This window comes from Photinus pyralis, unplaced genomic scaffold, assembly GCF_008802855.1.
Source record: "Photinus pyralis isolate 1611_PpyrPB1 unplaced genomic scaffold, Ppyr1.3 Ppyr1.4_LG4, whole genome shotgun sequence".
Classification (NCBI taxonomy): Eukaryota; Metazoa; Arthropoda; class Insecta; order Coleoptera; family Lampyridae; genus Photinus; species Photinus pyralis.
This window is the reverse complement of record NW_022170511.1, coordinates 44,651,208-44,677,015: the sequence shown is the minus strand read 5'-3', so window position 1 is coordinate 44,677,015 and position 25,808 is coordinate 44,651,208. Positions and strand designations below refer to the sequence as shown.

The 25,808-nt window shown below is 41.4% G+C and overlaps 3 protein-coding genes across 3 annotated transcripts; 1 reads left to right on the top strand and 2 right to left on the bottom strand.

Annotated features, from left to right (window-relative positions):
• The first annotated feature begins 9,958 nt into the window (after nucleotides 1–9,958).
• On the top strand, nucleotides 9,959–11,070 carry LOC116169499. The gene is made up of 4 exons (XM_031485607.1): nucleotides 9,959–10,313; nucleotides 10,369–10,572; nucleotides 10,625–10,826; nucleotides 10,880–11,070. The coding sequence occupies exons 1-4, from the start codon at nucleotides 10,269–10,271 to the stop codon at nucleotides 10,978–10,980; spliced, it is 552 nt and encodes a 183-aa protein (XP_031341467.1). The 5' UTR covers nucleotides 9,959–10,268; the 3' UTR covers nucleotides 10,981–11,070.
• Nucleotides 11,071–15,341: 4,271 nt separating this feature from the next.
• Nucleotides 15,342–16,459, bottom strand: LOC116168631. The gene is made up of 5 exons (XM_031484564.1): nucleotides 16,314–16,459; nucleotides 16,122–16,265; nucleotides 15,924–16,073; nucleotides 15,688–15,870; nucleotides 15,342–15,643 (listed from the first exon to the last, which is right to left on the bottom strand). Exons 1-5 carry the CDS (start codon nucleotides 16,371–16,373, stop codon nucleotides 15,401–15,403), a joined length of 780 nt encoding a protein of 259 aa, XP_031340424.1. The 5' UTR covers nucleotides 16,374–16,459; the 3' UTR covers nucleotides 15,342–15,400.
• A 4,780-nt stretch (nucleotides 16,460–21,239) lies between these two features.
• Nucleotides 21,240–22,549, bottom strand: LOC116168629. Its single transcript, XM_031484561.1, has 5 exons — nucleotides 22,417–22,549; nucleotides 22,179–22,370; nucleotides 21,931–22,123; nucleotides 21,640–21,884; nucleotides 21,240–21,590 (listed from the first exon to the last, which is right to left on the bottom strand). The coding sequence occupies exons 1-5, from the start codon at nucleotides 22,459–22,461 to the stop codon at nucleotides 21,258–21,260; spliced, it is 1,008 nt and encodes a 335-aa protein (XP_031340421.1). The 5' UTR covers nucleotides 22,462–22,549; the 3' UTR covers nucleotides 21,240–21,257.
• Nucleotides 22,550–25,808: the final 3,259 nt, after the last annotated feature.

Genomic DNA, 25,808 nt, shown 5'->3' with positions numbered 1-25,808 from the left:
GGGTAGTGCGGATGTGCAACGAAGCGTCTCGTCTTCTTCCCGTGGAAATTTGGTCCATCCCTTGGAAAGAATGAACAGATAAGGCTTAAGGGGTGAGTTTTTAATCTGTTTTATTGAAGTGTAATGTAAAAATCAAGAAAATCAAATGTACAATGAGGAAACAAACCACATATGCCTCCATCAAAATGGCACCCACTTTATGTGCATGCAAAAATTAAAGTAGGTATTTCACCATTGAGTAGGTACCTAATCTTCACGCAATTATTTCACTGCCAACCCTTTTTAAATATGTTTGATTTTTTTAATCTGCAAGCAATAATTTTGCACGATAAGGTCCCAAAGCGTTAACTTCACAAGATGGAGTTCAGACAGACGCGGCGTGACGTAATATTCAAAAAAAGTAATTATTGATAATACGAACAACCCTAAAACCCACGGTGGATATTTCGATTGTTTAATACTTTCTTCCAAATTTGAAATTAGAATAAAATTGGAAACTTTCTTTTGCAATCTGCCACACGTTGCAACGAGATAACGACGCCACGTCATCAACAGGTGTGCGGGCGAGCGTCGAAATAAATACAAAACAATTCTCTCAAAATGGTCGTGTTTTTAATTAAATCCAAATAAAATTTGAGCGTTCCGGGAAATTATCCCATTTTTGTGTTGCTCACCAATATTTTGGATCAAAATTCCGTCTTGCGTGGTTCAAATTGCGATGGATAGAGAGTGCGCGTATCAAAAGTCTTCTTTTTGTGTACAGTTTATTCAAAACTCTTGAGCAGATGCCATAAAAAAGTTTCCATTGTACAGTTTTTAAGGCAACAATAGCATCTTTTTTCTTTCGTACAAAGTATTAGTAATTCACGCAAAGATGATATTTTCTGGAAAGCACACAAAATGAGACCTTTTTTTTTCATTAATATTTAATGCGTTAATCAGAAATATTCACTGATGAGGCCTTTTTCTCATTGCAGCTTATAAATACAAAGTCGCTTGCAGATAATTTTTGATAAAAACTCCTTTTTTGAAATGTATAAGCCTGAGAAAAATGTTTCCGCCCGTCTGTCCTTCCATCTGTCCATACCTTTACCCAATCCCATTCAGGAAAGTGCCATCAGCTTCAAATTTTATGATAAAAAACGCCTTTTTTGAAAGGTATAACCCAGAGAAAAATATTTCCGCCCTTCTGTCTTTCCATCTGTCCATATCTTTACCTAATCTCATACAGGAAAGTGCCATCAGCTTCAAATTTTATGATAAAAACTCCTTTTTTGACAGGTATAACCCCGAGAAAAACATTCCCGCCCGTCTGTCCTTCCATTTGTCCATGCCTTTACCCAATCTCATTCAGGAACGTGCCATCAGCTTAAAATTTTATGTAAAAGCTCCTTTTTTGACAGGTATAACCCAGAGAAAAACATTCCCGCCCGTCTGTCCTTCCATTTGTCCATGCCTTTACCCAATCTCATTCAGGAACGTGCCATCAGCTTGAAATTTTTTATAAAAACAACTTTTTTAACAGGTATAACCCAGAGAAAAATATTTCCGTACGTCTGTCCTCCCATCTGTCCATAGCTTTACCCAATCTCATTCAGTAAAGTGCCATCAGCTTCAAATTTTATGTTAAAAACTCCTTTTTTGACAGGTATAACCCAGAGAAAAATATTCCCGCCGTCTGTCCTCCCATCTGTCAATACCTTTACCCAATCTCATTCAGGAAAGTGCCACCAGCTTAAAATTTGTGATAAAATCTCCTTTTTTGATAGGTATAACCCATAGAAAAATAATTCCACCCGTTTGTCCTTCCATCAGTCCATGCTTTTACCCAATCTCATACAGGAAAGTGCCATCAGGTTCAAATTTTATAATAAAAACTCCTTTTTTGACAGGTATAACCCAGAGAAAAATTTTGACAGGTATAACCCAGAGCCCTTCTGTCTTTCCATCTGTCCATATCTTTACCTAATCTCATACAGGAAAGTGCCATCAGCTTCAAATTTGTGATAAAAACTCTTTTTTGACAGGTATAACCCAGAGAAAAATATTTCCTCCCGTCTGTCTTTCCATCTGTCCATACCTTTACCCAATCTCATACAGGAAAGTGCCATCAGCTTCAAATTTTATGATAAAAACTCCTTTTTTGACAGGTATAACCCCGAGAAAAATATTCCCGCCCGTCTGTCCTTCCATCTGTCCATGCCTGCACCCAATCTCATACAGAAAATTGCCATCAGCTTGAAATTTGTGATTAAAACTCTTTTTTTGACAGTTAGACAAACATTTCCGTCCGTCTGTCCTTTCATCTGTCCATGCCTTTACCCAATCTCATACAGGAAAGTGCCATCAGCTTCAAATTTTATGATAAAAACTCCTTTTTTGACAGGTATAACCCAGAGAAAAATATTTCCGCCCGTTTGTCCTTCCATCTGTCCATGCCTTTACCCAATGTCATACAGGAAAGTGCAATCAGCTTAAAATTTTATGATAAAAACTCCTTTTTTGGCAGCTATAACCCAGAGAAAAAGATTCCCGCCCGTCTGTCCTTCCATCTGTCCATGCCTTTACCCAATCTCATACAGGAAAGTGCCATGAGCTTAAAATTTTATGATAAAAACTCCTTTTTTGACAGCTATAACCCAGAGAAAAAGATTCCCGCCCGTCTGTCCTTCCATCTGTCCATGCCTTTACCCAATCTCATACAGGAAAGTGCCATCAGCTTAAAATGTTATGATAAAAACTCCTTTTTTGACAGCTATAACCCAGAGAAAAAGATTCCCGCCCGTCTGTCCTTTCATCTGTCCATGCCTTTACCCAATCTCATACAGGAAAGTGCCATGAGCTTAAAATTTTATGATAAAAACTCCTTTTTTGACAGGTATAACCCAGAGAAAAATATTTCCGCCCGTTTGTCCTTCCATCTGTCCATGCCTTTACCCAATGTCATACAGGAAAGTGCAATCAGCTTAAAATTTTATGATAAAAACTCCTTTTTTGGCAGCTATAACCCAGAGAAAAAGATTCCCGCCCGTCTGTCCTTCCATCTGTCCATGCCTTTACCCAATCTCATACAGGAAAGTGCCATGAGCTTAAAATTTTATGATAAAAACTCCTTTTTTGACAGCTATAACCCAGAGAAAAAGATTCCCGCCCGTCTGTCCTTCCATCTGTCCATGCCTTTACCCAATCTCATACAGGAAAGTGCCATCAGCTTAAAATTTTATGATAAAAACTCCTTTTTTGACAGCTATAACCCAGAGAAAAAGATTCCCGCCCGTCTGTCCTTTCATCTGTCCATGCCTTTACCCAATCTCATACAGGAAAGTGCCATGAGCTTAAAATTTTATGATAAAAACTCCTTTTTTGACAGGTATAACCCCGAGAAAAATATTCCCGCCCGTCTGTCCTTCCATCTGTCCATGCCTTTACCCAATCTCATTCAGGAAAGTGCCATCAGCTTAAAATTTTATGTTAAAAACTCCTTTTTTGACAGCTATAACCCAGAGAAAAAGATTCCCGCCCGTCTGTCCTTCCATCTGTCCATGCCTTTACCCAATCTCATACAGGAAAGTGCCATGAGCTTAAAATTTTATGATAAAAACTCCTTTTTTGACAGCTATAACCCAGAGAAAAAGATTCCCGCCCGTCTGTCCTTCCATCTGTCCATGCCTTTACCCAATGTCATACAGGAAAGTGCAATCATCTTAAAATTTTATGATAAAAACTCCTTTTTTGGCAGGTATAACCCCGAGAAAAATATTCCCGCCCGTCTGTCCTTCCATCTGTCCATGCCTTTACCCAATCTCATTCAGGAAAGTGCCATCAGCTTAAAATTTTATGTTAAAAACTCCTTTTTTGACAGCTATAACCCAGAGAAAAAGATTCCCGCCCGTCTGTCCTTCCATCTGTCCATGCCTTTACCCAATGTCATACAGGAAAGTGCCATCAGCTTCAAATTTTATGATAAAAACTCCTTTTTTAACAGGTATAACCCAGAGAAAAATATTTCCGTCCCTCTGTCCTCCCATTTGTCCATACCTTTACCCAATCTCATTCAGGAAAGTGCCATCAGCTTCAAATTTTATGATAAAAACTCCTTTTTTAACAGGTGTAACCCAGAGAAAAATATTTCCGTCCGTCTGTCCTCGCATCTGTCCATACCTTTATCCAATCTCATACAGGAAAGTACCATCGGCTTGAAATTTGTAATAAAAACTCCTTTTTGACAGCTATAACCCAGAGAAAAATATTTCCGCCCGTCTGTCCTTCCATCTGTCCATACCTTAACCCAATCTCATACAGGACAATGCCATCAGCTTCAAATTTTATTGATAAAAACTCCTTTTTTAACAGGTATAACCCAGAGAAAAATATTTCCGTCCGTCTGTCCTCGCATCTGTCCATACCTTTATCCAATCTCATACAGGAAAGTACCATCGGCTTGAAATTTGTAATAAAAACTCCTTTTTGACAGCTATAACCCAGAGAAAAATATTTCCGCCCGTCTGTCCTTCCATCTGTCCATACCTTAACCCAATCTCATACAGGACAATGCCATCAGCTTCAAATTTTATTGATAAAAACTCCTTTTTTAACAGGTATAACCCAGAGAAAAATATTTCCGTCCGTCTGTCCTCCCATCTTTCCATACCTTTACCCAATCTCATACAGGAAGGTACCATCAGCTTGAAATTTGTAATAAAAACTTCCTTTTTGGCAGGTATAACCCAGAGAAAAGTATTTCCTCTTGTCTGTCCTCCTATCTGTCCATGTCTTCACCCATTCTCACATCAGGAAAGTGCCATCAGCTTCAAATTTTACGATAAAAACTCCTTTCTTGACAGGTATAAGCCAGAGAAAAATATATCTGCCCGTCTCTCCTCCCAACTGTCCACTCCTTTACCAAATCTCATACAGGAAAGTGCCATCAGCTTGAAATTTTGAACTAAAACTTCCTCTTTGACAGGTATAACCCAGAGAAAAATATTTCCGTGCGTCTGTCCTCCCATCTGTCCATACCAATACCCAATCTCATTCAGGAGAGTGCCATCAGCTTAAAATTTTATGTAAAAACTCCTTTTTTGATAGGTATAACCCAGAGAAAAATATTCCCGCCCGTCTGTCCTTCCATCTGTCCATGCCTTTACCCAATCTCATTCAGGAAAGTGTCATCAGCTTGTAACTTGTGATGAAACCTTTCATTTTCGTCAATCACGTTTTCGGCTTTCCGCAAAACGGAACGCAACTTTTGGGGTTTGGGAGACACTGTAACGTTTCGACTCTTTATTTGCGTTGTTTCCTATCTTAATAGGATTAATGTCATACTAATAAAAGTTCGGTTCCTTTTCCTTTTGAAGTGGCACGGCTCGTGTTCCCTTGTTATGTCATAATACGCTAATTAATTAATTAAACATGCTTTGATGTCCTGTTGTCTTTCGTTTTCAAGTTTTCTAACGATTGCTTGTCTTTTGTTTCAGATTCCAGAAGAGCAGCCTTATAAAGGTAGGATTTTGCTTTTTTTGCATGGGTGTGGTGCATTTCCTTTTGTATTTTCAGCTGGGGGGGAGTGAATAGTGTAATGTGACTAAAAGGAAGATTAGTGATCCTATTTTTTAGCTGATCTTCGAATTGTAGTAGTAAGTGGCAACTATCTTCTCAGTATATCATCTTGGTTACGTAAAATTGACTGCAATTGTTCTTCCAATGGTCTGTTTCGCAGTATTAGTCAGTTTATTTCATATAGATCGATATTATGATAAATTCATAGCTAACCCAAACGGATTTTTCTTGCGAAATAGACTATGAATAAGTTGCAGCTAATCCTTCCGTTCCCAAACTGAATGCCTTCGACGATTATTGGACTCCACTTATTATTTCAGAAGATCAGCTTAGAAGGTAAGTGCGATTGAAGTAGAATATGTATGCTTCTTTATTAATTTATTGCCCTTGATGATACGATTTATGCCATACAGACTGAAATGATTGATAAAGGAAGCACACAAAGCACAAATGTTTCTTTAAAATATGATCGGCCTACTCGGCCAACTTACTGATCTCTCCGTGTGTTCACAGTGCCAAAGGGACACTTGCCCAAGACTTCCAATGGTGAAGAGCCAGCCTCTGGGATGCACTCTCGATTTCTTTGGATGCGGCGGAACAGATAAATCAGGTCAGTACGCCACTGTCTTTAATGTAGAGCAATTTGGAAATTAGCAAAAATCTAGCAATCGCCAATAGGGCATTAGACCTTTTTTTGATATACTCCATTTTATCTTTCAGTTACGGCCAGCTCTCCATTCCTGTTTGCGGTTGTGTGGTCGTTTCCAGACGCCGTTTTAATAAGGCTAAGGGTAAGTTTTTGTTTTTTTAATTAACTCACAAAAACAGAGGCTCTCATGTCTTGATGTCACCCTTTAGCAAAACTGTCTATTTTTGCATTGTGAAGTAATTCTTAATCTATTTCAGATTCCAGAAGGACAGCCTTATAAAGGTAGGATTTTTATTTTTCTAAGCATGGTGTATTATTTTTTATGTATCTAGCAGTGGGGGAAAGTGAACATCTATGTGTACAGTGACTACAGAAAAAAAAGAATTACAAATTTCGACTGACCTTCGCATTTTAGTACTAGGTGAGTTGTGAGTATCTTCTCAGACTATCATCTTGATTACGTAAAGTTTACTTCAATGTTTTTTTAAATGGTCTCTTTCGCTACGGCAGTCAGTTCACTTCATATAATTCGGAATGACTATGAATTCATAGTCATGCCGGTTTTGTGAACTAAACGGATTTGCTATACGAAGGGGTATTGGAGCCAATCCCTACGTTCTCAAGATGAACGTTCTCCAGGATCCTCATACATCACCCAGTATTACACGAAGATCAGTTTTTAAGGGAAGGTAAGTGATTAAACTACCACAGACGTGTTTACGATGCTTCTTGTATTGAAACTCGGTTTCTCACAAGAGATGAATGAGCTTTAATGCATAATTTGGCTACTGAACGAACACGTTTTCTTCGATCTTACTACACAATTTCGTGATTGTTCACAGAATTCGTGACGGCTTGTGATGGCTCACCCGTGTGATGGACTATACCGGGATCAATCTTGAGGATCCCATCGAACAAGGTCACTAAAGGCCATTTCACACACTGTTAAGGGGTTTAGGTTCATTTAGGGGTGGCCAGGAAATGCATATTTACGTTTCTGTTTGATTCTTAATCTGCACAAATCAACCCTTACACTTCGCAAAAAAAAATGCAAATTTCATTCTCATTTCGACGATAAATAATCTTTAAATTCATAGATTTTCGTAGGTAGAAGGTGCACAGGGGTGCAGGTTAATTTAGAGAGAATTATCATGAGCTACTGTCGTAAATCTACTTGTAATAACTTAGGGGTATATTCAGGGTTTGTGCTCGTGGTTTCAGTTTAGGCGCACGCCTTCGGCTAGGACATTCGTATCGTGATCCATTCCGTAACAGTTTTCATATAACATAAAGATCCATATATTCAGGAGTCATGAAATGAATCACATGTGGCATTTATGCAAAATAAAATGGTAGAAAAATACCACTGAAAACAAATCGAAATAAATATATTACGCCCCCATTAAAAAAAACAGGCATCTCAAGACTCATCGTACAAGCCAATAACAATGATCGTAACTGAATTTTAAAAATCGCGTTCTTTCCTTACCTTAAATTCTGATTCCAGGCCCTTTAAAATTGCAATTAAGGGATTCACGCTATAATAACCTTAGCTTAAGGCCCTTTTTACATTTTTTAACACTCGTCCTCTGTGATCTAAGCTTTGTCGATGGCGAAGTGTCGCCCCTGTATCACCCTTTCCATCCATCCTTACCTTAGGTACATTCTGAGTCCAGGCCTTTTAAGATGCGGTTAAGAGCTTCAACCTTTAGTAACTTTAGCCTAAGGTTCTTTTTAAATTTTTTTATGTCCTCCCTCTGCGAATTAAGCTTCTTTGATGGCTAAACTCCACCTCTGTAGATTGTTCTTCCATTTTCCGCTTTGCAACTATCATTCTTTTTATTCTTAATCTTGAATTCTGATACCAAGCCCTTAAAATTGCGATTAAGGGATTCACAACCATAGTATCCTTAGCCTCAGGCTCTTTTTTAACGCTCGCCTTCTCCACTTTTGTATCCTATTCAGTCATTCTGCACTTAACAACTGTCACCCTCTTCACCCTTAATCTAAAATTCCGATTCCAGGCTCTTCAAAATTACGATTAAGGAGTTCACACTATAGTAACTTTGGCCTAAGGCTCTTTTTTAATTTGTTAACGCTTGCCCTCTGCGATTTAAGCTTCTTTGATGGATGAACTTCACTTCTGTATCCTATTCACCCATTCTGCACTTTACAACTGTCACCCTTTTCATCCCTAACCTAAAATTCCGATTCCAGGCTTTTTAGAATTGCGATTAAGGGATTCACACTATAGTAGCAGTAGCCTAAGGCTCTTTTTTTATTTCTTTAACGCTCGCCCTCTGCGATTTAAGCTTTTTTGATGGATGAACTCCACTTCTGTATCCTATTCTTCAATTCTGCACCTTACAACTGTCACCCTTTTATCCCTCACCAAAAATTCCGATACCAGGCCCTTTAAAATTGCGATTAAGGGATTCACACTACAGTACCAATATCCTAAGGCACTTTTTTAATTTTTTACGCTCGCCCTCTGCGATTTAAGTTTCTTTGATGGATGAACTCCATCTCTGTGTCCTATTCGTCCTTTTTGCACTTTACAACTGTCACCCTTTTCATCCCTAACCTAAAATTCCGATTCCAGGCTCTTTAAAATTACGATTAAGGGATTCACACTACAGTACCAATATCCTAAGGCACTTTTTTAATTTTTTACGCTCGCCCTCTGCGATTTAAGTTTCTTTGATGGATGAACTCCATCTCTGTGTCCTATTCGTCCTTTTTGCACTTTACAACTGTCACCCTTTTCATCCCTAACCTAAAATTCCGATTCCAGGCTCTTTAAAATTACGATTAAGGGATTCACACTACAGTACCAATATCCTAAGGCTCTTTTTTAATTTTTTACGCTCGCCCTCTGCGATTTAAGTTTCTTTGGTGGATGAACTCCACCTCTGTGTCCTATTCGTCCTTTTTGCACTTTACAATTGTCATCCTTTTCTTCCCTAACCTAAAATTCCGATTCCAGGCTCTTTAAAATTGCGATTAAAGGATTCACACTATAGTAACCTTAGCCTAAGGCTCTTTTTTTAATTTTTTAACGCCCTTCTTTCATTCTGCACTCTACAACTGTCACCCTTTTCATGCCTAACCTAAAATTCGGATTCCAGGCTCTTTAAAATTACGATTAAGGGGTTCACACTATAGTAAACTTAGCCTAAGGCTCTTTTTAATTTTTTTAACTCTCGCCCTCTGCGATTTGGGCCTCTTTGATTAGGGAAAATAGTCAAGCTCCTCTTACCCCTTAATCAGCGTGAAGGAAATTGATACAATTTGTTTTCCCCGGGTTTTTTTGACGCTTTCTAGGAGTGCCTTCTCCGATATTGCATTCGAGTATTTAAGAAATTTAGAGTTCTTGAACTTTCCGTAGACATCTCCTGGACCTTACAACCGGTAGCCTTAAGTCTGATTCGTTGTATGCGTCATAACCTCTGAAGGCTATCTTTAAGTGACCATTTGAAGTATGAACTCTGTCTCAAGGTCTGAATAAAGCATCTTCACCTTGTAAACCCTTCAGCAAGCTGATTTTGGAGGTTTTTACAAGCTTTTCATTTGGTTGTCAACCGAACATTTGAAGCGCAGTAATTTTTCAAGTCTTTCCCTGCCGAAAAAATAATCAAGCACAAGGTTCTCTGTGTGTTTGTCACGGATTCAATGACCTTTTGCAAGATTACTTTATACCACTGATTGGCTAATTAGTGTACTTTCAAATGGGCACATTGATAACCTGTGACCGTGAAAATTGTTGTTTCTATCAACTCTTGGTTTGGAAATATGGCGGAAGAGTGCCTCTCAGCTGGATTGTTTTGGAAAACCATTACCTACCTTAGTAACAGAAAGATTGTATCAGAATGATAATGAAATCGAACCCGGATTTAATTGCACAAGAGAGCACTGGCGATAGTCAATTTTTGGAAGGTCGATATTTTGATATCGCCCTTGCAACACGGTCGCTGATAATTATATCGCCAAAGGTTAACTCAAAAGTATAAAAGACCCAGATGTTTACTTGGCCCCGACATTTCCCAAAGAAAAAATTACAATGGCCAAGTTCGTAATCCTCCTCGTCGCAACCGTCGTCCTTCAGGTGAGTACACTTTGACTATTCGAATGTGATTTTCCTAAACGCCAACCTTCCATAGGTGGCTTTGGCTAAGCCCAAGCCCGCCTCGCAAGACATCCACTTCGACCAGTTCGTTGGAAACATGAACACCATGGGCAAGGATTTCGCCGAAACCTTCAAGAACGCGATGCCCGCTAAGAATGACGTAAACAACGCCCTCGTCAGCGCATCCAAAACCCTCTCCGAAACCGTTGAGCAAGGAAGCAAGAGCTTAAGCGAACACGTAGGTCTTTCCGCCAAATTCGTTCACAATTTACTCTTCCGGCTTAATTTAGATTGAGACCAACAAGCCCCTCGTCGAAAAGTTGGTGAAGGAAACGGCCGGCAAAATTTCCGAGAAAGTCGCCTACGCCAAGGGAGTGGTCGAGAGCGCCAGATCCAAGGGCCAACTTGTCAAGGAGGTCATCGACTCCAACATCAAGTCGCTCCTCGCCGAAGGCAGGAAGATGGAAGCTGAACTTCAACCCCACATTGCTCGTAAGAGACGCGCCCTTTGCCGTTTGCTTTGCACTAACGTCCCTCTCTTTCAGACGCCAAGGAGCATTTGGCCAAATTGGCCGGTTCCTTCTTCAGCGTGTTGAAAACCGCCGGTGAGCGCTTCAGGGCCGACATCGCTAAGGCCATGGAATAAGTAGCGTTATAGAAGTTAAGTAATTGTCCCATTTCTAGATAGTGTATCTAATTACTTTATAAATATAAGTCAATTTTTATCTCCTAGTTATTTAGCCAAAACAATTCGATATCTCCCAACACACTTTTAATAAGTAAACAAAAAGTCCACCAACCTAATCCACCTTCATGTCCTGGGTCCGATCCCCTAAGTACCTTTTGACCTTGCTCACAACACGATCAATTAAACTGCCCCCCCCCCCTCCTTTTTCGGACAAGTGCAAATTTGAACCAAGCGGATGTAACGCAAACCCTACCATTATAGTGGGGAGATCGCAGTTCAATTTCCCCACTAAAACGCACAATTCAAAAATATGTTAAATGTTGAAATATAAGGGGGTTGATTAACCCCTTTTTGAATTTAAGCCGCGTGTGTCTCAACGTGTGACTTGTCTTAGGGCCGTAGCAACACATTTCCGTAACATTTTCGATTGTCCAATTGTCCATTAACAAGAAGAAATGACTTGGTGCATATAGTGATGTTTTTTTATTCATGCGTTAGGTGGAAGTTACTTCCAATTAAGGCATGGCAATTAACTTGACAGTTGTGGCACTTGCCAAAACTGATAATGTGTGGCCGGTTTTAATGCGAACTTGAATCTTTTCTGCAATACAATTAAACGGTCCGCGGTTAGCTCTTAGTATACATTTTACGATGGTATGATTAGTGGTAATTTATTCTATATTATATCTTCAATTTTGTTTTGACAAAGTACCGGGTGCATGGGATACTCGGGTGCATCGTTCTCTGCATTATTTTGTAGGATATGATGACCTGAAAATCTTGCCAAAACCTATGAGAGTCCTTTCAGTCACTTCCAGAAAACTCACATAGACAACTAACTACACTTACACAACAACTACGGAACAAAGTGCAACATGGACTAGGAGTACTAAGCCGGTTGTTTTCCTCACTTTCCCTGGTTATTATAAACAACCACCTGAGCGTTTGGTTTTTGTTATCTTTGGGGTTTGCCACGTCGGTTTTCATTTGGCAATCGCTCATGCTGCACCAAATGCGACAAGTGTTGTAGGGTTATAAGAAAATGAGTTTCTTCTTTGCCGGACGGTTTGTGATGTTCCAGAAATTGTCATCGAATGTCCTTTTTCGGGACACGACCCCAATCACCCTGAGGGCGAAACGGTTTGTGGTGGAGAACGTAGCACGGATGGTCTGGGGGGTATGGAATATTCCCCCTTTCCTCCCCAGTCTTCAAACGGTATAATTCCTCCTTTATTTTCCTTGTAACTTTCATTGTAAAAATTGGAAAAATGTTATCAACCCTTCGTATACTGGGGGGTATTCCCCCAGACCCCCGGTGCTACGTTCTTTGCTGTACTCCTTAGTACAAGAGGGGTAATCCTCCCAAAAACTGATTTATAAGGACTAAACGATATATCAACGAGAGCGAAGCACCGGTGAGTCTGGGGTTTGAAATACCTCCCCCCCCTTCCTACAACTTCACACATCAGTACCCTAAACAAAAAAGAAAGGCTCAATAATTACTTCTCCATATCCTTTAGAACTCTCATGGTAACCCCAGGGGAAGATTATGCAATGGAACTATCGTTTACTGTGGGCAGCACACGAGGATTCGATTGTCATTTCCAGAAAACCCCCACGAAGCTAGTGGTCCGGGTTATAGGAAAACGAGTTATCGAATTCTCCTTTGCGGGGTGGTTTATTATACTAGTGGTATGTCACTAGGTTTGAAACTGTGCTAGGTCGCGGTCGATTCTAACTCCAAAAGTCACTAGATGCTAAAAAGTCCCTAGAATCGTAACTAGGTTTGCGACTCTGCTAGCGCGTATAGGGCGGATTCTAAATCAAAAAGTCACTAGATTTGAAAGTTACTAGAAAAGTAACTAGGTTTAAAACTCTGCTAGGACCGCGTTATATAGGGTCGCTTTTAACTCAAAACGTAACTAGATTTGAAACTGTATTGCGTGGGTTTGAATTTTTGCTGGTACGGTTCTGAAGTAGGTTTGATCAGTTATAAGTCACTCTGTAATTGGGCGAAAGCCTGTTGAGGGCCAATATCAAGAGAGGAACAATAAATAAATAAATAAATTGATTGATTATCGATTTCGAGGTATGGGTCATCCCGCGTTATGTAGAGCCGATTCTAACACAAAAAGTCACTACAAAAGTAACTAGGTTTGAAACTGTGCTGCGTGGGCTCGAATCGATTTCTGAGGTATGGGTCATCCCGCGTTATGTAGAGCCGATTCTAACACAAAAAGTCACTACAAAAGTAACTAGGTTTGAAACTGTGCTGCGTGGGCTCGAATTTTTGCTAGTACGGTTCTGAACTGAGTTTTGTAAAGCAGGGTTCTTGGGACATGCTTTAATGAGCCCCCCCCCCCCTCCCCCTACGTTTTCTGCTGTACCTACTCCTTAGTAGAAGAGGGGCCTTCACAAAAACGTTTTTGACCGAGAGCGTATGCCCGGAAGGTCTGCGGGTTTGAAATGCTCCTCCCTCCGGCCCCGTCTTACAGCAGTACACTAAACTAATAGAAGGACTCAATCGTTCTTTCTCCATTTCCCTTATCACTCTCATAGTAATCCTAGGGAAAAGGTCAGTAGTGGAATCATCGTTTACTGGGTGTACACTATGATTCCATTGCCATTTCGAGAAAACCTCCACTGGCGCAGGCTATAGGGAGATGAGTAATCGAATTCTTCTTCGATTTATGATTTTCTAGAAATTGTCATCGAATCTCCTTTTCCTAGCGCCCCCGGGTGCTATAAGTTCTCTGCAATATTTTGTAGGAAAAAAGGATCTGAAAATCTTGTCAACAACTATGAGAGTCCTGAAGGCTAAACATCTTCTGGCAGAGGACATAGTATGGAATACTCCCCAGCATGCGATCATTCCATTTCCAGAAAACCCACATAGAAAACTACTGGTTATATGAAAATGAGTTTTACCGAGTTCTCCTTTGCCGGACAGTTTGTGATTTTCCAGAAATTTCCATGAAAATATCCCCACATCTCCCGGTGATACGTTCTCTGTCAGATTTTGTAAGAGAAAAAGGATTTGCTAGTCTTATCCAAATCTATGAGACTCCTGAGGACTAAACGTGTCTCTGGGGGGTATGGAATACCCCCTCCCCCACTCTACAAGCTGTACCCTCGACAAAAAAAAACGCGATAATTCCTTCTCTATTTCCCTTGACACTTTCATGGTAAAAATTGGAGAAACGCATTCAAATCATTGTATCCTGGGGGTATTCTATACCCCCCAGACCGACCGTTATTGCTATGTTTTCTGTTGTACCCCCTCACACCTCAATATCTTTTCAAAGTTATTTTTGTTAGACTTTCCTAGTCGAGGACCGAATCTTTTCAAAAAAGAAATTTACTGTAGACCACGCTTTTATCGAGTTAGTGGCCCAAACCCGCTTTTTTTAACATCTTGAGTGATAGCAAACTAGCTCTCACGCGACTCGACTCGTAACGCCTTCAAAAAATCTCTCCAGATTAATCCCTACCTATCCTTTTATATTTAATTAACGCCTTTTTCAAAATGGTACCTTGCAATTAAATGAATCATTTGTTTTGAAGTCAAATCGGATTCGCTGGACCCCCCGAATTACACGCGTGTTCGGCCATCAACTCACGCGTTTGGCTTTTCTGTAAGCTTGCATCTTCACTAGCAGCGAATGATCTCCTGATTTTGCTATTTTAAGCACGTAAAACCAATAAGGATAAAGTTACGTACCTACACTGAAAGACGAAAGACGGACAGATTTGAGTCAATGATTTCCGGAACTCGTTACCAGGTTACTGTGTTATAGAACTTAATTACGCAGAAAAAATGATCGCTAATTTTAACCGGAAATTACCCCAACAAATTCGGCTCGCTCGTTAATGGTTTCATATGTATCATTTTTACATAGAAGTGTAATAACTTTCTACTTTCGGTACTGTTTTCAGATGATTTTTTTAGGTTTCTCTGTCTGTTAAAGTTCTCTTAAATTCTCCTTTCTTGAAATTTTTTGAAACTTCCTCTAAGCACTCCGGTTGCTGCGTATGTATGGAAGAGCTCACCCCAGAATATGTCTAAACTTTCTTGAAATACTCTTAAACACCTAGTCTCTCTTGGGGATTTCCTCAAAATGCTCCAAAGGCTTTCTTTAAATATCCTTGATATCTTGCGACTTTTCCCTTGAATAGTTCAAACTTCTTTGCTGTTCCAAAATTCTTTGAGAGCTGAAGCTTCTTCCACTCACAACTCTCTCAATGTGTTCCCTTAGTACTCGTAAGGCTCTTAAGTAAACTGATGGTAAAGTCAGATCTAGAGGAAGTAAAACAGCCGATAGTCAGCGAAGTTATTTATTTGACTCTTAATTTCAGGAAGAAAAAATTACAAATTCTCCTAGGCACCCAACACTACATAGTTAACTGAGTCGTAGTTAAACTTGGCCATCACCTCAGACTTGGTCGTGTAGGTGATCGGATCGACGTAAACTTCCCAGGTGTATTGGGGGAATTTCTCATAGAAGAGACCGGCAATTACTTTCGGTCTGTCGTTGGTTTCAATCTTGAACGCCCTTTTGATCAGCTTCTTGCCGTCCTCCAACATTTTGCTCGAGAAATCCTTGCTTCCTTTCACGGTCACCTACAACGAGACGTTCTCACCTGATCCGAAATTGAGGGACTTACCTCTTTGGCTTTGAGAGTCAACACGGTCTGCTGTTTCATTTTGCCATCGGGGAAGTGATCGATTCCTTCAATCTTGGCCTCGTTTGTGGTCTCGTCCAGTGTGTCTAGGAGTGCCTCAAGAATGCCGTCCGATATCCCTTCCTTGTTGAGCATCACCTCGCCGGCCGGAGACGATGGGTCGGTCTAGAATTCCGGCAATTGCTATACTGGAAAAGGTGGGGGAGGGGGATACGTACCAAGGCTTGAGTGTCGTAATCCTTACTTTTGTTTTTGGCGAAATTCTCGTGCAAGAGCGAGAGGGTGATGCCCTTGCTCTCGGTATGTCTCGTCAGCTGCTCGACCCTCTTGGGCCCCAAGCTGTTGAGCTTAAATGTCGCCGCGGGATGCTAGATCGAGACGATTAAATTTTCTCCTGTTCCTTCGGTGCTACTTACGTGGTCCGATCCGAACGCCAAGGTATCGACGTATTTTGGGGAACCGTCCTCATGGTAGCTGTAGCTGGAGAAAAACACCTTAAAATTTAAAGGACTCTCGTTGCTCAGCTCCGTTAGGTAGGTCTCGATCAGGGCCTTCTTATCCTGTAAGTGTGTCGACTAATTACGGGTGGGGCACTTTTACGAATTTACCGTCGATGCGGACCCATGGATCAAAAAGATGAGGAAAACGGCAAAGAGCTGCACCTTCATGTTTGGATGACTGATTCGGTATAACTTGACCGTTAATTGGTTTCATTGACGGTTCGATTTAACCTTTGGTCTCTTAGATAATGATTTTAACTTTGGTTACATAACTTCCACTGATAACCTCGCTGGAATCGTTGATAGTTCCAAATCTCGAATGACAAACAGAGTAGTTGTCAAAAGTAATTAAAAACAAGTCTTCCTTGGCAACAGATTTCGATAGTGTTCATTTTGAGAAAAGAGATATCATACAGGCTCATCTCTACAGCTTATTTTTGACAGGTTTACGATCTTAATCTGATCCCAAGACTATCAGGACCTTTGTCCTCGAAGCAAAGAATACCCCGTAGAGCTCCGGTTTTCCGCCCTCAAACAATAGCGTTCAGCTTTCAAGACTAATCATAGTTTTTTAGAAGAAGACAGTCGAATCGTCCTCCGTGGAGGATGACTCCATACTTTACAAAAAACCATTGCTAAGCTCGTAGTTCTTGTTTCAAAAAATATAGTGAAAGTGCAATACTTCTTGGGGAAGAACCTGGGGGTTTGGGGGAGAGGATAGGAGAGGGATTCCTACTCTCCAGTACAGAGTAGGTACTTGCCGGAAAAGGGAGGGCGCACGATCACTTCATTCGCGAGATGTAATTGAAGCGTCATACAAATTGAGAGGGGGGGCATTTTTTCACTAGGTGGTATGGAACATCCACGGTGATGCGTTCTACTCCAACACATTCAGGCCTTAAGCCTTTCCAAAAATTATGGTGTAAGTGGTGACATTTTGGGAAAGAAAGTAGTACCTACCGGGGAGTCTAGAGGGTATGGAATACTCCCCAGTAGAGAGTACTCTCCGGTAAAGGGAGTCACAATCTTTTATAAGAGTTTTAGAGAGATGTAATTGAATTGTCCCACACATTGGGGAGTGTTTCTTGACTGGGGGGTTCCATACCTCTCAGACCCCCCCCCCCCCGCGGTGATGCGTTCTGCTTCAAAAGGTCCAGTCCTTCAGAGTTTTTCCATAAACGACGGTGCAACTGCTAAGGGTACTGGACCTTTTGGTGAAGATGGTAGTACCGGGGGGTCTGGAGGTATGGAATATCCTCCAGTAGAAAGCTCTCTCCGCGAAAGGGAGGCCACGATCTTTTATGAGAGTATTACGTAGATATAAATTAATCGTCTTACACATTGGGGAGTATTTCTTTACTGGGGGTGCATTTCTTCACCGAGGGATATTCTATACACCCTAGAATCCCCGGTGATGCGTGCTGTTTCAAAAGATTCAGTCCTTAAGTCCAAAAATTATGGTGTAAGTTGTAAAGGTACTGGACATTTTGGGGATGAAAGTAGTACCTGGGGGGTGTGGGTGATACGGAATAACCTGCAGTACAGAGTATTCGCCGGCAAAGGAAAAGCCCGATCTTTTATGAAAGCATTAGAGAGATATAATCGAGTCGGCCTACACATTGGGGAGTATTTCCCCCTGGGAGGTATTTCATACCCCCAGACCCCTCCGTGATGCGTTCTGCTTTAAAAGATTCAGCCCTTAGGAGTCTTTCCAAAAATGATGGAGTAAGTGGTAAGGGTATACTAGACAGTTTGAGGAAGAATCTAGTACCGGGGAGTCTAGGGGGTATGGAATACTCCCCAGTAGAGAGTACTCTTCGGCAAAGGGAGGCCACTATCTTTTATAAGAGTTTTAGGGAGGTGTAATTGAATTGTCCTACAAATTGGGGAGTGTTTCTTTACATAAAGGCATTCTACGCACCTAGACCTCCCGGTGATGGGGAGGAGGGGTATAGAATACCTCTCAGTAGAGCGTTTTAGGGAAATGTAATTGAATTGTCTTACACATTGGGGAGTATTTCTTGCCTGGGGGGTTCCATACCCCTGAGCCCCCCGGTGATTGCGTTCTGCTTTAAAAGATCCAGCCCTTACTCGTCTTTCTAAAAATTATGGCACATTGTGGGTCATTTCTTTACTCTTATAAAACGATGGTGCAAGTGGTAAGGGTGCTGGACCTTTTGGTGCAGCTGGTAGTACCGGGGGGTCTGGGGGTATGGAATATCGTCCACTAGAAAGCACTCTCCGGGAAAGGGAGGGCACGATCTTTTATGAGAGTATTAGGGAGATGTAATTGAATCTTCTTACAAATTGAGGAGTGAGGGGGTGCATTTCTTCAACGGGGATATTCGATAAACCCCAGAACCCCCGGTGATGCGTTCTGTTTCAAAAGATTGAGCCTTTAAGAGTCATTCCAAAAATTATGCTGTAAGTTGTGAGGGTGGTAGACATTTTGGGAAAGAAAGTAGTACCTGGTGGTTTGGGGAGTATGGAATACCCTACAGTACGAGTATAGAGTATTCTCCGGCAAAGGAAGAGCACGATCTTTTGTAAGAGCATAAGGGAGATACAATCGAATCGGCCTACACATTGGGCGCATTTTTCTACTGGGGGGTATTCCATGCCCTCAGACCCCCCCCCCCCGGTGATGCGTTCTGTTTCAAAAGTTTCAGCCCTTAGGTTTCTTTCCAAAAAGTATGGGGTTATTGGTAAGGGTACTAGACAGAGATGTAATTAATCGGGGAGTGTTTCTTACCGAGGGGAATTCCATACACCCAGATCCCCAGGTGATAGAGGGGTATAGAATACCCCCCAGTAGAGGGTTTTAGGGAAAAGTGAATTGAATCGCCCTACACATTGGGGCGTATTTCTTTTCTCTACTGGGGGTTCCATACTCCTCAGACCTCCCCCCCCCCCGTCTTTCCAAAAATTATGGCACATTGTGGGGAATTTCTTTACTGGGGTCCCAGACCCCCGGTGATGCGTTCTGCTTCAAAAGGTTCAATCCTTCGGAACTTTTCCAAAAATGATGGTGCACGTGCTAAGGGTACTGGACGTTTTGGCGAAGATGGTAGTACCGGGGGATCTGGGGTATGGAATATCCCCCAGTAGAGAGTACTATTCGGCAAAGGGAGAGCAGGATATTTTATGAGAGCAATAGGGAGATGTAATTGAATCGTTCTACACATTGGGGACTATTGCATTACTGGGGGTATTTCATACCCCTCCAGACCCCGGTGCTGCGTTCTGCGAGTACTAGACAGTTTGAAGAATAGAGGGTACTTTTCGGGAAAGCGAAGGCACGATCTTTTATGTGAGCGTTCGGGAGATGTAATTGAATCATCATTGAGTCGTATTTCTCTCCCCCCCCCACCCCCACCCACGTTGATGCGTTTCTTTAGTGGGGTGTATTTTTTATGGTGTAAGTTGTAAAGGAACTAGACAGTTTGGTGAAGAAGTTAGTACCGGGAGGTCTGGGGGATAGGGAGTACTCTTTAGTAGAGGGTCCTCTCCGGCTGATGGAGGGCACGTTCTGCATTTTGGGAAATATTTTTTTACTAGGTTTTTTATACCTTGAGACCCCCTCCCCCCTACTGTTGCGTTCTGCTTCAAAAAGTTCAGCACTTGAGAGACTTTCCAAAAAATATTTTGTAAGTGGTAAGGGTACTAGATATTTTGAGGGATTAGGTAGTACCGGGCGGTCTGGCTATACACCTCTCATCAGGGAGCACATTGGAGGGCTCTGAAAGTTTCTTGAAGGTTTTCAAAGTTATACCTTGTCATATGAACCCATAACCACCCCTTAACCGCTCACTGATCTAAAACCCTATTAAAATTACCTTGTGTAAAGCGCCAGGACCCTCAAATCCCTCTCGAAACATTTTTGAAACACTTACAAAGGTTTGCTGAGAGTTTTCCGAAACCTCCTCAAGAACATTCGAAACATTCTAAAGCTAAAGGCCCTCGTGAGGTTCCGTAACTCCCTTAATTCTACCCCAGTTACACTAATACCTAACTCAAGCTAAGCTCTCTTAAAAAGACACCTCATGGAGCTTACTCCTCTAACATCGCCTCTTTGAAGAGCGCTATGGAAGCTCTTTTAAAGCATCTTTGAGACACTCTTTTCCTTTGTAAATTTCTCCAAAGGTCTCATCAAGCTTGTCTGGCACTCTTTTAACTTTTCTGAAACTCAATTCGAATCTGTCCCGAAACGTTCACAAAGCATTCTTGGACCCTGAATTTTGAAGATCTCTGATACCTTGGAGTCAAACACGAAACCTTCGTGAAACCACCGTGTTTCCGAGGTTCTCTTACTACCTTTAGGAATACTCTCTCCTCTCCTCCCAAATCTTATAAGGAGTTTGACTAAAGCTGATCCTATTTTTTACTGAAATTCTTTTGAAACTATTTAAAAATCATATGAGGTTTTTTTGAAATCTTCACAAAGCGCTCAAAATCATTTGAAGCTCACTTCATCCCCTTAAATTTCACTTTCTTGAGTCCTGATGCTTTCAAAAAACTTCCTTAGATCTACTACGAAGCACTTTCAAACTTTCACTTTCACTTTCTTTGAAGGTCTTTCTTCGAACTGTTGAAGCCGTTATTGATCCTTTTGAAACAATGAAGAAACCCTCACGAGACTCTTATGACTTTTTAGATACTTTTCTAATATTGTAGTGTTTGCTTTTAGAAATTTGAATTTGCAAGGCTTTATAAAGCATTGCGTACTTAGTGGTAACTTTTATTTGCGTACGTAGTTTTCTCATGTACGTAGAAGTTTCATTGAAAATGCGCCTTGTGAGCTTAATTCTGTTTGGACGTCCGGGTTAGTTTTATTATTTGTTTGGTGAAAGTTAAAGATACACAAATATGGACACGATCAGGTAGCTAAAATCATACATCAAACATTAGCTCTTAAACACAATCTCATAACAGATAAGACACCATACTACAAATACACTCCACAGATAATACTTCAAAACCACATAATAGACATTGCCATTCCCACCACTAACACACACAAGCTTTGATAAACTATTGAATTCTTTAATTGATTTATTTCATTGGTCTTTCTACAATTTCCTCTAACCTAGAAAGCATACGTTCCTCTGCGTGAACGCAGTCGGCGCGAACATTTTTGACGCCGTTAATAAGGGCGGCATTCAGCGGATCGTCCTCGGAAACCTGCCCCATCGCCTCTAACTTCTGAAGCTGGCCATCAAAATCGGTGACCGTTACACGCACGTGCCCGATCATGTCTTCAACCTTCTTCTTTATCTCGCCCATGGGAAGCTTGTCCAACACGCCACTCAAGCGAGCTCGAATCCCATCCAGCTCGGTGCAAACCTCCTCGAACGCCTTACGATCGTAACCGGCGAAGTGGGGGAACTAAAAAGTCGAATGCGTTAAACTGATGCGCTCGGTTAACCTCGCGAACCTCCTTCCGTAAATGCTCGATGAATCGGTTTAAGAAATCTCCGAACACGGCGCCCGCGGTCACGAGCTGATCGAGCGTCGCCCGATCGCGCCAGGTAATCTTGTCTAAGGCGTCGGAGATCCGCTTTCCTAGCCGAACTTCCTCGCGCGTTCGCCGATGTTGGATTTGGAGCTTGTAAAGGGCGTCGATCAGCGTCTCGACGATTTCCTTGATATCCTCCTTCATTTCGCCGAAGTCGCCATTCTCTACGACACAAAATCGTCAGGTCTCGCCAAAAAGGCGCGCCCTCACCGTCGAGGTGTTGCAAAATTTGCCTGAATCTTTCGCCAATGACGTAAACCTGGTGGATGTTGTCCCGGAGAACCTCCTTGAGCTGCGTGGGTCTCGTTATGAGGGCATCTTGGACTTGGTGGACGATGTTGTTTAACCTTAGCGCGAGTTGGGGGAGGTTTCTGTCGCTGTCTCTCTCGCTGACGCGAACAAACTGAAATTGGGGAAGGGGGTGGAGGTTAGTAGTTAATTCGGCAGCGTAGACGTACGTTCTGGAAGAGCTTATTGATGGTCTTCTCGAGTCCGTACGCAAATTCGCTGGCGTGCGAGACAATGGCACGCCTTTTCTCCACGTTGTCCAAACTCAAAGTCTCGACGGCCTTAAGTGCTCCATCTCGAACCCTCTTTAGCCGGTGCTCGAGGTTGCCGTGGTAACCTGTTGGTGTAACAGCACAGCTTGCCTGCAATTAACATGTTTATTAGTAAATAGCGCCAGTCGAAACTTACTTCAAGAGCAACTAGCAAAAAAGCCCAAAGTGCAATTTTTGCCATTTTCAAAGCAATGCACTGGCCAAATTGAACGTGAGCAGTTAATTAGATTTAACTGCCTGGTATCTTTTAAACTTTGTATTATATCTGCATCCATTTGACCCCACGTTATCGACTGTAGATTACTGTCATATTTCGGTGTTAAAAGCAAAGTTTGGTAAGCTTCCAATCAAGGTCCATAATAACACTGAAGATACAGATTACACCACAACCATTTAGAAAAAAATCTCTTTGAAATCCTTCGGAAGCATTGACATCCTGACACTTTCCATTCTGCTTTTGGAGATCTTATACTATGCTCTCTCGGCACTGGTTTCAAAAAATTTCTAGCGTTAGCACTTATTCCATAATTTTCGAGAAAACTCCATCCAACTTACCAACATGGTTCTGTGTGGTATGGAATATCCCTCAGGAAAGAATGACCTGTCTGTCAATTTTCAAATGTTGTATGAGGGTATTGGTGGCTGGGCGTCCTTGTGGAAAAACTTAGTAACGGGAGTCTGTGGGTATCGAATACCACCCAGCATACGAAGACTTGATTATCTTACTCCAAAACTTTGCCATGAAAGTGGAAAGGGAAGTAGAGAAGGAATTCTGCAATCCTTTGTGGGGCTACTACCGTGTGGCCGGGGGGGGGGGGGGGGGATTTCATAATACTCTTCAAAACACTCGCTGTTATGTTCTTCTCCAAAAATGTCTAGAGTTAGCACTCATGCCATAATATTCGAGAAAACACTATCAAACCTCTCATCATGGTCCTGTGGGGTATGGACCTTTCAAGAAAGAAAGATCTGTCTGTCTGTCCGTTTTCAAATCTAGTATGAGAGTGTGAAGGACTGGTCGCCCTTGTGGATACTCGTGGTACCGGCGTGTCTGGGGAATTTGGAATAACCCCCCTTCCCCCCTCCCCAAGCATACGAACACTCAATTAGGTTTTTACCTAAAACGTTAACCCCTCAGAGATTTTGAGACTTGAAAAGAATACTATCAAATCTTCATTCCGAATGAATATTTGAAACTTCAAATTTCAAAAACATACAACCGGGGGGGTTCGGGGGGTATGGAATATCCCCCAGCAATGAAACTTATACGATCCTTCCTTTACATTCATCATGAAACCATTTACATACCTTCATTCGAATCAAATTTCGTTTACTGGGGAGTATTTCATACCCCCCCAGACCCCCCGGTTGTATGTTTTTACCCAAATACCCAAAACGTTAACCCCTCAGAGATCTTTTGAGACTTGAGAAGAATACTATCAAATCTTCATTCCGAATGAATATTTGAAACTTCAAATTTCAAAAACATACAACCGGGGGGGTTCGGGGGGTATGGAATATCCCCCAGCAATGAAACTTATACGATCCTTCCTTTACATTCATCATGAAACCATTTACATACCTTCATTCGAATCAAATTTCGTTTACTGGGGAGTATTCCATAACCCCCCAGACCCCCCGGTTGTATGTTTTTACCCAAATACCCAAAACGTTAACCCCTCAGAGATCTTTTGACACTTGAGAAGAATACTATCAAATCTTCATTCCGAATGAATATTTGAAACTTCAAATTTCAAAAACATACAACCGGGGGGTTCCGGAGGTATGGAATACCCCTCAGCAATGAAACTTATACGATCCTTCCTTTACATTCATCATGAAACCATTTACATACCTTCATTCGAATCAAATTTCGTTTACTGGGGAGTATTCCATAACCCCCCAGACCCCCCGGTTGTATGTTTTTACCCAAATACCCAAAACGTTAACCCCTCAGAGATCTTTTGACACTTGAGAAGAATACTATCAAATCTTCATTCCGAATGAATATTTGAAACTTCAAATTTCAAAAACATACAACCGGGGGGTTCCGGAGGTATGGAATACCCCTCAGCAATGAAACTTATACGATCCTTCCTTTACATTAATCATGAAACCATTTACATACCTTCATTGGAATCAAATTTCGTTTACTGGGGGGGTATTCCATACCCCCCAGACCCCCCGGTTGTATGTTTTTACCCAAAACGTTAACCCCTCAGAGATCTTTTGAGGCTTGAAAAGAATACTATCCAATCTTTATTCCGAATGAATATTTGAAACTTCAAATTTCAAAAACATACAACCGGGGGGTTCCGGAGGTATGGAATACCCCCCAGCAATGAAACTTATACGATCCTTCCTTTACATTAATCATGAAACCATTTACATACCTTCATTGGAATCAAATTTCGTTTACTGGGGGGTATTCCATACCCCCACTGGGGAACCCCCCGGTTGTGTGTTTTTACCCAAAACGTTAACCCCTCAGAGATCTTTTGAGACTTGAAAAGAATACTATCAAATCTTCATTCCGATTGAATATTTGAAACTTCAAATTTCAAAAACCTACAACCGGGGGTTCGGGGGGTATGGAATACCCCCAGCAATGAAACTTATACGATCCTTCCTTTACATTCATCATGAAACCATTTACATACCTTCATTGGAATAAACTTTTGTTAAATTTTCGCATGCACCTTGTTTTTTAACAAAAAAATGAGTTGAAAGTTCGCCAGGGGTGCACAACGTACTAGGGTTGGTAGTAGTGAGTATACAGGGGGTTCAATTTAGAGGCTTTATTGGTTTTACGTACTTAAAATCGCAAAATCAGTACGAGATCATTTCCTCCTAGTAAAGATGCGAGCTTGCAGAAAAGCCAAACGCGTGGGATGATGACAAATGGCCTAACACGCGTGAAATTCGGGTGGCCTAGCAAATCAAATTTGACCCAAATTATTCATTTAATTATAAACAAATAGGTAGGGATTAATCTGGAGAGAATTTTTGAAGGCATTAAGTGTCGAGCCGCGTGAGAGCTCGATACTAATATGCACCATGGGAGTGCTAAGGGAAATTGAAAAGAATTATAGAGTCCTTTTTGTTGAGGCTACTACTGTCTGGCTGGCCTAGATTCTCCGGTGCCATATTCTTCTTCAAAAATGCCTAGCGTTACCACTTACACCATAATTTTCGAGAAAACACTATCAATCTTCGCAACATGGAACTGTGGGGTGTGGAATACGGGCGGACAGATCTTTCTTTCTTTGAGGGGTGAATCACAAATTGTGGAATAAGTGCTAACTCCTAACATTTTTGGAGACGAATGTGGTGCTGGGAGTCTTTGAGTACGGAATACCTCCCAGTCGAAATCTCGACAAAGAAGGATTCGATCATTTCTCTATTTCTCTCTCTGACCACCCACGTGGTAACTGTTCGAAAAATTTAGTCAGGTTTTCGTATGACGGGGGGCTTTCTATACCCCCCCCCCCCCCAGAATCCCCGTTCTATATTCTTCTCCAAAAAATG

Excerpts from the sequence above, each read along its gene's own strand:
- LOC116169499 (XM_031485607.1), top strand. The coding sequence starts at position 10,269 with ATGGCCAAGTTCGTAATCCTCCTCGTCGCAACCGTCGTCCTTCAG. Across the intron at positions 10,314-10,368 it reads TCGCAACCGTCGTCCTTCAG|GTGGCTTTGGCTAAGCCCAA; the intron begins GTGAGTACACTT and ends AACCTTCCATAG. Across the intron at positions 10,827-10,879 it reads ACTTCAACCCCACATTGCTC|ACGCCAAGGAGCATTTGGCC; the intron begins GTAAGAGACGCG and ends CCTCTCTTTCAG.
- LOC116168631 (XM_031484564.1), bottom strand. The coding sequence starts at position 16,373 with ATGAAGGTGCAGCTCTTTGCCGTTTTCCTCATCTTTTTGATCCATGGG. Across the intron at positions 16,074-16,121 it reads TGGCGTTCGGATCGGACCAC|CATCCCGCGGCGACATTTAA; the intron begins GTAAGTAGCACC and ends GTCTCGATCTAG. Across the intron at positions 15,644-15,687 it reads TGACTCTCAAAGCCAAAGAG|GTGACCGTGAAAGGAAGCAA; the intron begins GTAAGTCCCTCA and ends GTCTCGTTGTAG.
- LOC116168629 (XM_031484561.1), bottom strand. The coding sequence starts at position 22,461 with ATGGCAAAAATTGCACTTTGGGCTTTTTTGCTAGTTGCTCTTGAA. Across the intron at positions 22,371-22,416 it reads TTTTGCTAGTTGCTCTTGAA|GCAAGCTGTGCTGTTACACC; the intron begins GTAAGTTTCGAC and ends TGTTAATTGCAG. Across the intron at positions 22,124-22,178 it reads TCAATAAGCTCTTCCAGAAC|TTTGTTCGCGTCAGCGAGAG; the intron begins GTACGTCTACGC and ends CCCCAATTTCAG.